The 15,334-nt window shown below is 39.3% G+C and overlaps 1 protein-coding gene across 5 annotated transcripts in view; it reads left to right on the top strand.

Moving 5' to 3' along the window:
- LOC139475007 (probable cytochrome P450 CYP44) overlaps nucleotides 1-15,334 on the top strand; it is a 63,605-nt gene that overhangs the window by 31,176 nt on the left and 17,095 nt on the right. The window contains exons 1-4 of one of the 5 annotated variants that reach the window (XM_071258216.1): nucleotides 519-530; nucleotides 12,904-13,128; nucleotides 14,044-14,266; nucleotides 14,921-15,102. In XM_071258216.1, coding sequence (XP_071114317.1) covers nucleotides 12,927-13,128; nucleotides 14,044-14,266; nucleotides 14,921-15,102 — 607 coding nt within the window. In that variant the 5' untranslated portion in view covers nucleotides 519-530; nucleotides 12,904-12,926. Of the gene's footprint in view, nucleotides 1-518; nucleotides 531-8,168; nucleotides 8,238-12,900; nucleotides 13,129-14,043; nucleotides 14,267-14,920; nucleotides 15,103-15,334 lie in introns of those variants that run through there. The other 4 variants (XM_071258214.1, XM_071258215.1, XM_071258217.1 and 1 more) reach the window with 4 other exon arrangements.

The raw sequence follows: 15,334 nt of genomic DNA, 5'->3' as shown, positions 1-15,334 counted from the left end.
CGATTTTACTTAAACGATACAGTCCGGATTAACGGGTGTCACTGTATATTCAATTTTCAGAGGGGTGTTCATAACAAAATGGGGTATGTGCCCTCCCGTCCGTTGACACACTTCGCTGTGAAGGAATGTACTGTACGAGAGATGAATGACCATATCAGCGACCCTGAAAGGGTACAATTTGCATAAGCACAACTGTCGTATATTATACAGCCCAGGTGGAAGAAATAAGGTGATCTCTGTCTTACACATCTGTATTACTACACTGTCTGTGCTTCTCAGTCTATGTAGGATATCTGCTGACACATGGCTTTTGGATATTAGGTATCTTTGAAATTGCTTATGAAATTTCATGTACTCGGCGAACTGTGAAAAGTGTACGGTTGAACATGACAATGTTGTAACTGCAGGCTCGCTCAGCTGATATTCTACACAGCTGACAATAGGGTCTCTCACGTGGCTTCAGGTAGACTGCTCCTGTAGCGTATTTCACTCATGCCACTGGTAGGATATAGTTGTCACACACACATAGGGTAAGTACATCTGTCCACAGCCGTCTGCATGGACATCATGCAACGTGTGTTTTTGTTCATGTTGTTAATAGCAACTCGAAACACCATTGTTTTATTGATGTGTTTATGTTTGCATGTATGACTGTTTACCATTCAAATTATTCAGTCAGTCAGTCAGTCAGTCAGTCAGTCCGTCCGCCCGTCCGCCTGTCCGCCTGTCCGCCTGTCTGTCTGTCTAGGTACCATACACAGTATCAGTCATCCACCAATTCATACAGTCAGACCGTCTGTCTGTTTCTCTATTATCATTAATTATATATGTTGTACTTGAACCTTATTGAGCAAATTAGACATGCATGGTAGCAATCAGAGTTGAAACTATCCCTCGCATCATATTTCAGTTGTCAGCATTATGCATGACACATGTATGCGTCAGTCCTCGGCTCGGGCTAGACATTGGTATGTCACTTGTTTGATTATTCCCATAAAACAGACATGTGCACCTTCAGGTGTTGTCTTTTATGATGTTTATAGCAACATATCATTGTTAAAGTTGGGCCAATATGTTATAAAGAATAGAACTTGATAAGTAAGTTTTTGGATGTTGGCGTTAATTGTAATATGGCTAAGATAAATCAATTATAAGGTGAGATGAAACAGGGGTTAACGTGTTCAAGATAGTTTTCACCTACGTAGCGACGCGTGTATGAGTGCCTGCTTGTACAAGTCCGGACTTTTAAAGCAGACCAGTATTTGTGGGTGCTTAAATCCGAGTGCCAGGCAGGGTAACAACAAGTACCATCCTTTGACGTCTTTTGGCATGACGCGACCAGGGAATCGAACCAGCGACCTTGCGATTTCCTGTCAGACAATTATCCACTAGACCACTGAACCACTCGACGGTCACAACAGTTTATACAACCGTTAATGTAATGTTAATATCAGATGCAAAAGTCCAACTATCAAAACTTAAGTTTAAGGCCTGAGACGATGAAGATGTTACCTTAAGGTGCCTACAGTGTGGTCTACAGTGTCACTCAGCTTATAACCCGATATCAATTCGATTGTCCTAAAAATTTCGAGGATTCATTGTATATCGCACAGTACTAACCGGTGTTCTCTGACAAGACTTGCTATTTCATTTGGACCAACTTTGCCTTGGCATGTGTTTGTGATGAATGCTACAGGCCAGGATACGCTCAACTTCTCTCAAACACCTGGTATAATCACTATTTGATAGAGATTCATACAGAAATGCTCATGATATAATCGGATTCGTCCAATCGTCCCTGCTTCTAGTAGATATTCTTTATTAATATGGAAAGGGTTTTGTCGCCTTAATCTAAATGATATACAGTAAATTACGGATATAACGAATTTTAGTTCGTTATAACCGTAGTTCGTTATAAGCATATATATAGCATATATACAGCATATATACAGCAAATGGCAGGGACCAAAAAAACAGTTCGTTATATCCGCCATTTCGTTATAAGCGTGTTCGTTATAAACGTAGTTTACTGTAATGAAATAAATCACAATGATCCACATGCAGGTTTATACATACATATGCGCCTGTAAGATGATGCCTTTTCATTTAGAACGTACGGCTACCTAAAAGAAGTCTTTTGTTAACTGGATAGTGTTAGGTGAAGCTTTTGTCATTGAGGACATTAAGGGTTTACCCCCTATTGCATTACAGACTTTTCGACAAAGGACGAAGTTGGATAATAACCGACTAGTAATGACAAACTGTGAAGTTACGGATAACTTTCAGATATTGGTATGAAAATTAAAGCGATCAGATATGTGCTAATCGATGTTTTCTTCTTACACTTGCACGTTTTCGACTTTTAAAATGACCAAATACACAAAAACGAATTAAATTTGTGGACAGAATGATAATCTAAGTATGAGAAAATGTTTTACCAAAGATAAATGTCAGAAAACGAGAAACCTCTAGAATCAGCTTTTTCACACATGTTATAAGTCCCAATATATTGCAAGTATTCAAGAACATTGAAGAGAACATATTTGATAACGCAGTATGTTATATATGTATGGCTGTCATCTAACAATGTAAAGTTAACTTCAAACGTACATTTCTAAAACATTTTCGCAGTTTGTATCGAATGAGAATATAATGATCTTTATGTATGTACGTCAATAATTACAATAACAATATTAATAATCCCCCATAATGTTCTCTGTAGAAATATTCTATAGTCATATACATAGAGACACATTAAGCACTCCCGAAGTTCGCGTAATGCTTTAACAGGACAAAGTTTGACAAGCAAAGTTATAACATTCCCATAACAAACCGTCCCTCAAATGTCATGTGAAAATACCTAAACACATGTTGTTTCACAAGAACAGAATAAGATTCTATGCATCTGTGGTCAAACAGTTTTCAGTTGATAGAAATAATAATTATTCACTGACTTTGTTAACATGAACAAATGTTAACACAGGTTATGACCAATTCATGTTGCACTGGGGTAATTATATGCCAAAGTTTTGCCGTTTATCAGAGATTAGACACGTGAAGCCTCCTTCTTATTGCATGTAAGTCGTCATGCCAATGTACAACGAGTTACATGACAGCTAGTTATATGTAACAACATCAATCAAAGCATAAAATTGTTTTTTTTATAATTACATATAATTGAATATGAAATCAAATGTTCATATAAGTTAACATACCATTTGTATCATGGAGCAATCAACATATGGTAAATGTATTCATCTAAAACACAATTAAGAACGCCGAAATATTTTTTTCCATATAAAAGCAGCATTATTACAAATCCTATCCTGTATTTATTTCTGACGAAACACATTTCTTTCTCTTTACAAGGTGACATATTCATATTAAAAAAGAGAAATCAAAATCGACTGTGCCATAATATATTTCCTTGGCAATGGCTATTAACTACCCTTCCATATGATATGAGTAGTCCTTGTGACAATCTGGAGTAACACACAGTCTGAGGTGGCGGGGTACATTGTGGTTTACGTTGTTTTCAATATTATTGCACTTATGTCGCTCGGCATGCACGTGTGTGTGTGGCTGCTTGTACTAGTCCGGACTAATGCCGATTTTGTAGTGCTAGCCAACTGAGATACCAAACCGCAGTCGAACAAAGACACCTCACTCAGATACAGTATGTAGACACACTGTTTCAAACCAGTCCTTGTCTTAGGCAAGACAATTCCAAATACCATCCTTTCGCGTCTTTTGGTGTGACGCGGCCAGGGATCGAAATACCGAGCTCCCGGTTTCCGGGCATACGCTCTATCAATAGACCACGGAGGCGGTCTCAGTGCTCTGATGTCTCTTCAAAAAGTATCGGGTGTATCATAGACATGTATCAACATGAAGCAAATCTCATGTAGAGATCGCGAAAAGATACATGAACGTTTGGAATAGTTGACAACAGAAATGGTGCTTAACACTTTCCGTTTGCATATTTATTGTGTATGAACTGCCTTATGGCGCTTTACAACACCCCTAAAATGTAATGCATCCTCAACACTGCTTAAATATAGTAAGCGATAGTGTTAAAATTTAACGGATAGAAAATGGCTGAATGAGTGAGTGTTAACGCCACAGTAATATTCCAGCTATATAACGGCGGCCTGTACATTTTTCAATATGGAACAGAGAAAGTGATTGAAAACAAGCAAGTAAGAGAGAACCTAACCACCCTATCCGCTTTACTGAGCTCTTACGACGAGCAGTGTATACTGGGCCCGTATTATTATGCGAAATCCCTACAGGGATACAAGCATGGGGTATATGGCAGCTATTGTTCCCTGAAATCCCTACAGGGAGACAAGCATGGGGTATATGGCAGCTATTGTTCCCTGAAATCCCTACAGGGAGACAAGCATGGGGTACTTGGCAGCTATTGTTCCCTGAAATCCCTACAGGGAGACAAGCATGGGGTACTTGGCAGCTATTGTTCCCTGAAATCCCTACAGGGAGACAAGCATGGGGTATATGGCAGCTATAGTTCCCTGAAATCCCTACAGGGAGACAAGCATGGGGTACATGGCAGCTATTGTTCCCTGAAATCCCTACAGGGAGACAAGCATGGGGTACTTGGCAGCTATAGTTCCCTGAAATCCCTACAGGGAGACAAGCATGGAATACGAGGGACCTCGTGTTCCCTAAAATCTCTAAAGAGAGAGAAGCATAGAATACTTGGCAGCTATTGTTCCCCTAAATCTCAGCAGGGAGTCAAGCATGGAATACGAGGGACATTGTGGTCCCGAAATCCCTACAGGGAGACAAGCATGGAATACTTGGCAGCTATTGTTCCCCGGAATCCCTACAGGGAGACAAGTATGGTGTACTTGGGACCTATTCTTCTCCGGAATCCCTATGGGAGACAAGTATGGCATACTGGGAACCTATTCCTCCCGGAATCCCTACAGGGAGACAAGTATGGTACACTGGGGACCTATTCCTCCCCGGAATCCCTATAGGAGACAAGTATGGTATACTGGGGACCTATTCCTCCCCGGTATCATTATAGGAGACAAGTATGGTACACTTGGGACCTGTTCCTCCCCGGAATCCCTTGAGGAAGCAAGTATTGTATACTTGGGGTCTATTCCTTCCCGGAATCCCTATAGGAGACAAGTATGGTATACTGGGGACCTATTCCTCCCGGAATCCCTATAGGAGACAAGTATGGTATACTGAGGACCTATTCCTCCCCGGAATCCCTATAGGAGACAAGTATGATATACTGAGGACCTATTCCTCCCCGGAATCCCTATAGGAGACAAGTATGGTGTACTTGGGGCCTATTCCTCCCCGGAATCCCTATAGGAAGCAAGTATGGTACACTGGGGATCTATTCCTCCCCGGAATCCCTATAGGAGACAAGTATGATATATTGAGGACCTATTCCTCCCCGGAATCCCTATAGGAGACAAGTATGGGGCACTGGGAACCTATTCCTCCCCGGAATCCCTATAGGAGACAAGTATGGCATACTGCGGACCTATTCCTTCCCGGAATCCCTATAGGAGACAAGTATAGTGTACTTGGGGCCTATTCCTCCCCGGAATCCTTATAGGAGACAAGTATGGTACACTGGGGATCTATTCCTCCCCGGAATACCTATAGGAAGCAATTATGGTACACTGGGGATCTATTCCTCCCCGAAATCCCTATAGGAAGCAATATATGGTACACTGGGGACCTATTCCTCCCCGGAATCCCTATAGGAAGCAATATATGGTACACTGGGGATCTATTCATCCCCGGAATACCTATAGGAAGCAATTATGGTACACTGGGGATCTAATCCTCCCCGGAATCCCTATAGGAAGCAAGTATGGCATACTTGGGGCCTATTCCTCCCCGGAATCCCTATATGAGACAAGTATGGTATACTTGGGGCCTATTCCTCACTTAAATCCCTATAGAGAGACAAGCGGGGTATACCGACGAACTATTCTTCCACGGAAATCTGGAGCAGTGCGACTTTACGATGCAGATACTGAACCTTGTACATTGACTTATACAAATGTGACACAAGCCATGAACATGTAAACGCTGACCTATTCCTTGACTGAAGACATACATTTACACGGCGAGATGCCAAATTACACCGTGCCATCTATGATTAATACTGCTTCATACGGTAGGATTATGCTGTGTACATGTATGATCGTGTCAGTAAAGTGTATGTTTGCACTGGGTTAGAGAAGCTGCATGTACATGTTCAGAGAGTACAAATGTCAATTTGTTTTATAGTTTTACTTGTATTAACATAGTATGTTGTGTTTGTTTCCTCAAGAATCATTCATTGTCCTATCCCACTTTATACTTAATTTGCCAATGTCGATAGGATTTTTGTTTTTACAGCCCGTATACTTGACCGCAATACTGTTGTTTCTCATTGCAAATACATGTGTGTTGTCGCATTGTACAAGTGTTCAAGAAACCTATTTCATTACTTGATTAAACCAATTTGCCACAAGCCGAATGTGAATGAAACAAAATAAAACGTATTTCAGTGAAGGAGAAAGTACATGTATGAATTATCACTTCTTAGTTCCAATAAAGGGAGTAGCAATATTTGATGGAATATATCAAATCACTTTTAAAGGAGACATACGCTGATACAAATAATATTTCACATGTACGTTGCAACTTGCAGTGAGTAACGTGTGTCATTTCAACTCTTGTTCCCATTATTTTCAAATTTATTATATTACATTCTATTCAGTTATATTTTGCCCAAAAGCCTAACAATACATTTTCAGAAGTAAAATATGATTTAAAACATAACATATGACATAAAAGCTAAGTTTCATTAAAGCGTACTATCATCGCATCTAAATATTAGTATTCTTGAACATTGAAGAGAATATATTTAATACGCGAGGTGTCATGTTACCACCCTCTAACAATGCAATGTTAACTGTCAAACTTCCATGATCATAACCAATATCACACCTTTAAAAGAAATCGCAGTTTCTATCGAAAGAGAAAATTGTGATCTTAATCATCAAACATAACTATAAACATATACTCTCTGTGTTATCAGTTGCATTACCTGATAGTGCTATATACATTAACGTATACCCCCAAATTAAGCAAACAGTGAAGATCCGGGGAGAAAATTGTTCTTCAGCAACCAATGCTTGTTGCAAGAGGCGACTATGCTTGTCGTAAAAGGGAACTAAGGGGATCGGGGGTTCAGGCTCGCTGACTTCGATGATGCATGTTATCGTATTCCAATTGCGAAGATGGTGGCTCATGATGTTAATCACTGGATTTTCTGGTCCAGGATCGATTATTTACAGACCGCCGTCATAAAGCTGGAATATTGCTGAGTGGGGCGATAAACAACAAACATGCAAGCCACATTAAGCCTACCCTAAGCTAGCTTAATATCTGCTGTTACCGGAATATATCAAATCAGTTTTTAAAGGAGACATATGCTCATAGATACAGGTAATACTTTATGCGTACATTGCAACATACAGTGAGTAAATTGTATCATTTCTAATCTTGTTTGGATTACCAATTTGATTATTTATATTTAATTTCATTATTCAGCTTTAATATGTTAGCTTTAGACAAAGCCAGGTCAATTTTTTTGCGCAATAAGGATAATGAAATTATGAAATTGTTTTATTTTGAACATTTCTGTTGCATGATGATTAATTGTTCCTTTGATGATTTAAGAAGAGATCGAGATTAGGGACCCACTATTAAACGAAAAGCATCGATACATTATGCGGTGGATTATTATACACATGTTTATGATATATGTACAACACTGACCGTTAATAATCATAAATACCTGACAAGGACAACCCATAGAGGTCACTGAACCACAGTTCGATTTAAGCAACAACAAAATCAATAGACGAACGACGAAGCAGAAATGAGACCGAATGTGGGTCAACCGCGATATAAATACTGAAGTGTAGTCTTTGTTGGATCAGCTGATAGCTTGTATGGTAGGTGTATTTTATATCTATATTCTCGTTGCGGGATCTCCTTGCAGAATGCATTTGCTGCACGTCGCTCTATGTTTCAATACAGCTGGTGTTAAATGATTTGCGTGTCACTGAGTCTGGAGATTTTCTGAACTTTGTGTGTTGCATCTTTACCAGTGAAAGTGTCATGGAAACAACGCACACTGTGACACTGGATGTTATGTGATGAATGTATACCACTTCTTACAATTTAAGGTAAATATTGTCATCTCGGTTTCTAAGTATTGTTGCATATAATAAGCGTATTGTATGCGTGTTCCCTTTCCACCAGACACATGTAGTCTAAAACAATGTTCCAGGTTCAATGAATACTGACATAAATGTGTTTCAAAGTGCACTTTAATTGTCCTTTAAGAGAAGCCTGTCTCGAGAAACCCGGCCTGACATTGAGAGACATGCTAGCACCTTCTATACACCAAATAAGTTGAACATTAATGCATGTAACAAGACACTTCTGCTGAAATAGCCTGTATTCGTTATACAAAGAGATGCGAGAATTAGTACTCTTATTTCGTAAAACTATGCCGACAGACAACATCTTATCACAGTAGTTTAAAATATGGTACACACGTGAATATTACGGCCAACACGAACTGTAAACACACAACAGTGCATTCTTATCAGGTCCCGACAGGGGTGATCACATTTCTATACTCACGTACATGTACTATGTGATTTATCTTCCTATACCTTTGCAGTTGCCAATTATTTTGTACGTGAATGCTTACTTGTTGGTAACCATAGCGTCAATGCATCTGCATACATATGCTATTTTAATTTTGACTATAACACATAGATAGATAGATAGATAGATAGATGGGTAGATGGATAGATGGATAGATAGATGACTTTCAAGAGTACATTTATACCGTTATCTCGGTAACCTGTATTTATATTATATATATATATATATATATATATATATATATATATATATATATATATATATATATATATATATATATATATATATTTATATATATTATATATATATATATATTGTTACCTTTATTGTTAGTAACAGACAGTGCTATTTGCAGCTAATGCTCTTGACTATAGATGACCCGCTTATTTTAACACATCAAATGTTGCATTTTATCATATATATCAAATTAGGTTAAAGCATGTTCGAATTGTCCTATTAGTCGATGGTAAATACAAAGACTTAATAAAATAATAATCACCAAAAATGGGTGTGATACAAAGAATGCTTATTCCGTCATGTATCGGGACATTTAAGTCTGTTATAGACAGTGTCCGATTTACTTATGTTTTGACGACAAAATGATAGTGACCAACCGTATCGGTTTATACAGGTATCGGATTATTCAGGTGTTACATTGAAGAGTTTACTGTTATGACATATTTTTTTATGTTGTATTCATCTAACAACCTCTAGAGTAAAATCTATTCCATCAGTGTCTGCTCCTACAAATGAACATGTGTCAGACAATTATTAAACACTTGTATGTTTTTTTCTGATTTACATTTTTCTTGCAGGCATTGGGTCAGAATAGTTTTATAGGATGGTAGTTGTTCTGACCATCTTTGGTGATCGTCATTTATGGGATATAACAATGCCAATATGGTCGGTTCGGAGTCGATATAGTGTGTTCTGAGTATGGTATCCATCTTCAACTGCAACATGGTATCTCAGGGGGCAAGACCTATTAAACCGGCATAAGTTCGACCTAGTACAAGCAGACAAACATGCATGTCGATGTACAAATGAAACATTCTGACATAAACCCCATTTTACCTCTCCTCACCCCAGCTCACCCCATCTCACCTCACCTCATCTCACCTCACCTCACCAGAGTAGATCCGAATTACTTCATGCTTATTGTAAGAGCTGATGTAAGTAGGATCTGTGCTATGCTACGTATACAAGTATAGGTTGTGACTCGTGTTTTCAGATACCAGTTTGTCGGATTCAAACATAACCCACCGCCGTGATACAACTTATATTTTGCGGAAACTTTAAAAAACATGTACGCACTCTCTGACTATTGCTAATCGTAAATCCATAGTATTTTGTGAGTGTAACGATGTGTATTGAAACACATCTGCGCCAATGCATAAATGTATATTTATAAGTGCATTGTAATATATTTGTACAAATATGTGCACTATACATTTTTCATCGTATGTGACCCACTTTCCATACCTAAGGGTAGTCCATGTACATATAATACTTTTAAATATAAAAAGTTTATATCTGCCAGATATATATATATATATATATATATATATATATATATATATATATATATATATATATATATATATATATATATATATATATATATATATATATATATATACGTAATTACAACCTGCTTTTCAGCAGCTGTCTTACATATGGTGCTGTATACTGAATGATGGAAGGGGTTCCGACCATTTGTGATTGGTATTGATCACTTCCTCGTTCCGCTGCAGTGTCAGCTGCATATCGATCTATTGATGAGCTTCCTGCTAGCTAGGTAACAGCTAACGGCTGCAGTACATGTGTAGCATGTGGCTAGACCAATCTCCAGCTATATTTAGACTTATCATTGCCTTGTTAGACTGGGACACGTTGTGATGACTGGTATAGTGCATAAAGACAGGGATGACTAGGTCACACCGTTCTAGGTCATTTAGGTCATCGATGTTACCTGTTTAGATCGAATGTTTGCTCTTGAAAATCAAGGGTATTGTATATTTATCCATTGTGATTAAGTCATGTCAGAAACTTTCGATCACTTTGAAATGGTATGTTCGTCACAAGTCTACGTCGTTACTGATCCTGGCACGGGATGTAACACGTCTGAGTCACTGTTTTAATAAGTGATAGATAACAGATGGCTATTTTAATTTGGCTTCGAACTGTTTATTTCTGTTCAGGTTGATCACGCAGACAACAATGGTTGTAACAGTTTGAGAATAATGAACTTTGATATTCGCGTGAGTAGGGCAGTTTCCGACCCCCTAACTTCTTTACATGGCTTGGTATCTAAGACCCCTTTGAGTTGAAACACCTTTGTCACATGATGCTCGGTACATGCATATTGTTTGTCAACAAATAGGCATTGGTAAAGTGGTCGTATTGAAACTTAAAAGGGTCGATAATCCACCAAGGCAGTATGTGGGCATTGGGCAAAAGGTAGTGAGTAAGTGAGTGAGTAGGGTTTAACTCTGCTTTTAACAGTATTCCAGTTATATCACGGCGTGTCAGCTTAATGTGGGAGGAAAGCCCGAAGTGATGCAGGTCTAAGACGTTTACCACTTCGGTGAAAGCCACGAGCACGGGTATGGTGCTGACAAACATAGAAACATAATCAGGGCGAACCGGGATTCGAACCCACAATCATAGGTTTCTGGCGTGTCCAAGGGACGCAACTCTGCACAGCGAATCGCGGCGCCTTAGACGACTGGGCCACCCGTACCCCCGGGTAAAAGGTAGACGGGTGGGCGAGGGGAGTGTGGGTCCGTGTGTTTCATTAAAGTGATTACATCTACATGTAAAGCATCTGTTTTACAACTTGTGATTTACTTGACTTGCCACGGAGACCATGATGTTTATTTGTTTACACTATATTGAAACAGTGTTTTTATTCTCTAATCATTGGTTACCATAGCTTGTAGTTTTGAGGTCACATAGTGTTAAAATTTACCCTAAATTATGATTCATATTTTTTTTTGCTTTAACATGTTCCAAAAATTTCAGAGATTAAGAAACAATGTACATTTGAATAAGTCGATGAATTACTTTTTGCGTTATTTATGATATGTGTCAGATATATATCTCGCGATGATAGGCACGTGTGCATGGAATGCACTATAACCCAGTGATCTAAATGCCCTAAAGCCAATCTCACATATTAGATAGTGTAACGGATTCGGTATACTCCTAAATCATATACAACGCGACATTAATTACAACGTTTTTGCCCTGAGAGACCTACTCGCGGTAATTTATTGCACATAAATTATACATTTTAAAACGTAAAACAATCACAGGCATTTCTTTACGATGATTAGTTTCCGACCAGTATTGATAAGTTACCCATGTAGATCACGGAGTGATAATGCCTAATGTCCCTTAACCGTGTCATGATCAACGCGCCTTTGATTCGAATCCCAGTCGGATTCAGTGGTCCGTCTGTTTGCTGGTTTCACTAATGTCGTAAACGTCTACGACCAGCGATCTACGATCTATCAGTTCAAAATTATTTTATTCAGGAGACAGACCTCCACCTCTGAGCCTAAATATCATCCATCAGATTAAAATTATTTTATTCAGGAAACAGACTTCCGCCTCAAAGCCTGATTAAAACAGGCTTTAATAGAGTCAAGGGTGACTCATCAGTTTAAAATTATTTTGTTCAGGAGACAGACCTCCACCTCTGAGTATAAATATCATCCATCAGTTTAAAATTATTTTGTTCAGTTGACAGACCTTAGACTCTGGGCCTGATTGAAACAAATCAATTGAAATGTCACCCATCAGTTCAAAACTAGTCAGGGGCTGTCGGATTGCCTGGTGGTTAAAGCGTTCGCTCGTCACGCCGAAGACCCGGGTTCGATTCCCGACATGGGTACAATGTGTGAAGCCCATTTATGGTGTCCCCCGCCGTGATATTGCTGGAATATTGCTAAAAGCGGCGCAAAACCATACTCACTCACTCACTCACTCAAAACTAGTCTGTTCAGTAAACACACCTCCACCCCTGAGCCTCATTAAACACCAATAGAGTCAAATGTCATCCATCACTTTAAAATTAGTTTGTTCAGTAGACAGACCTCCGCCTCTGAATCTGATTAAAACCCTAACAGAGTCGAATGTCATCCATCAGCTCATGATTATTTTGTTCAGTAGACAGACCTCCGCTTGTGAGCCCAATGAAGGCACTACGACGCCTTGTCGCCCAGTTTCGCCACACTCGCCATGACATCCTGGTCAAAACACAGGCCACTGCCGCCGCAACCGTCGCGCCAGCCGATGTCGTTACCAAAGACGTCAAGCCCTTCGAGACCATACCTGGCCCAAAGGGGATATACAGTTGGACTCGGTTCAGTGGAAGGCTTCATTTCAAACCATTCAGTGGGTTTTACACTATTCACTACACACTTTAGACTTCGAAGAGCGTGCATGTCGTCAAATAGTTATGGCGAACATTCTTTTATTATTCTTGTTAACTCAAGAAGTTGACCGAATCTGTGTCAGACTGTATTGTTATTTCTACGATGTTGGAAGTCTAGTATGTAATAAATGTTTGTGTGCAAAATGTCCCCTGAATATGACATTAAATTGCAGTTGATCACGGCAGACAACAATGGTTGTAACAGTTTGAGAATAATGTACTTTGAAATTCGAGTGAGTAGGGCAGTTTCCGATCCCTTCTTTACGTTGCTTGTTATCTAAGACTTTTCTATTACAATAATACATTACGTGTCTCGATCTCGAAGTTAACTAACATGTCAGCGATTACTTTACATGATGACATGTAGCCACAAAAGAGTCCTGGGCCTCCACGTACACGCACGCACGCACGCACGCACGCACGCACACACACACGCACGCACGCACGCACGCACACACACACATGCGCGCACGCACACACACACACATGCGCGCACGCACACACACACGCGCACAAACACGCGCGCGCACGCACGCACACACACACACGTACACAAGCACACACACATGCGCGCAAACACACTTGCACACACACACAAAAGCAAACACACACACGCACATACACACAAACCCTATCTCCCCTAACATGCCCCTTCTCACAACAACACTCACCCCCACTCACCCCCACTCACCCCAACTCACCCCTAAACACACACTCCTCCTCTATTCTTCCACCCACTTCACAGTAACCATCCTCAAAAATCAACAGTACACCCTTTTCCCCACAACATACATGTCGTCCCTAAACGCCATTTCACAAAATGTCTTTTTCCTGAAAAAAAACTGTATTTCTAACAAGAGTGATATGTGTTGCAGCAAATTTCGAGCCTTCTACGATCCACCATTTGTTTGATCATCTCCACGACAAGTATGGTCCCGTGGTCAAAACTCGAATGGGAACGTGGACGGTTTATGTAGAGGATCCCACAGATATAGAAACTGTCTTCAGAAACGAGGGACGAATGCCTATACGTCCACTTCCGCATCTGCATGTTCACTACTGCAAAACCAGAGGGATCATTCCTGGATTGGCGTCAATGTAAGTCACTAACAACTTGTTGCAGTTTCTTGCACATTAATGTATTAAACATATCTGAACTGGATGCTTACATATTTATAATGTATAAACTAATACTTAGTTATATGGTAATATGTAAGTGTTTTTTCTGAATCCTTGTTGTTTTTATACACTAGCTGCACCGTAACTTATGTGAAACACCCAGTTGGAAATACTTACAGCATAAACCAGAAACTATTGGGTACCCGAAACGTGAATTGAATTACTCAAAATATTGTTCAGCTAATCTACAATAAACTGCCGGGCTTAAGAATGTAAACACCCATGTTCGATGCTGGATAAAAATATACAAAAACAAGAAGTGGTGTTCACTACTGAAAGAAATGTTTTTTCGATGGTATTGTATTTGATACGGGAATCATAGATGTGTTTTGGACCTTAAGTTTGCAGTGTTTCAGCGACTGTTTTCAGTCCAGAAACGTTTTTTGATTTGGTCAAATCCAGTTTTTAAGTGGATACTTTCTTTTTCTCGGCAGTTACGTTGCTACGTTGTTTGGAACTATAGATAACTCGTTACATTTTTGATTATCTTAAGAACCTAGAATTATTGAGGGTTCAGTGTAACATAATTACATTGACAGTACATATTATCTTCCCAATTTCTCAACAATGTAGGCAAAATGAAGAGTGGTTCAACCTAAGGAGGGCCGTGAATGCAAGATTAATGAAGCCGAACTCCGCGCTTCGTTACCTTGCTGCACAGAATGAAGTCGCTGATGATCTTATAAGGAAACTGACTAATCACAACTTTACTCCTGACGAGTTGCAAAATGAGTTCTTCAAGTACGCATCAGAAAGTAGGTAATACTTAAACTGAATCAGTTCCATGCTTCAATGTGCGCATGATTGTTCTTTCGTTCATCGGTCATTGTTCGTGTATTCGCAGACCGTTGCTTGGAGCATCAAACACAAAGATGATATTATTAGAAGGAAATTGTGTGCTTAAATACATGTAAAATATAAGTGCTAAATATAGTTAACTAACAATCATTATAATGTGGTGCTTTGATATATACTGATAACTATTCA

This window comes from Haliotis cracherodii, unplaced genomic scaffold, assembly GCF_022045235.1.
Source record: "Haliotis cracherodii isolate W230 unplaced genomic scaffold, xgHalCrac1.p SCAF_3, whole genome shotgun sequence".
Classification (NCBI taxonomy): Eukaryota; Metazoa; Mollusca; class Gastropoda; order Lepetellida; family Haliotidae; genus Haliotis; species Haliotis cracherodii.
This window is presented reverse-complemented; position numbering and strand designations above follow the sequence as displayed.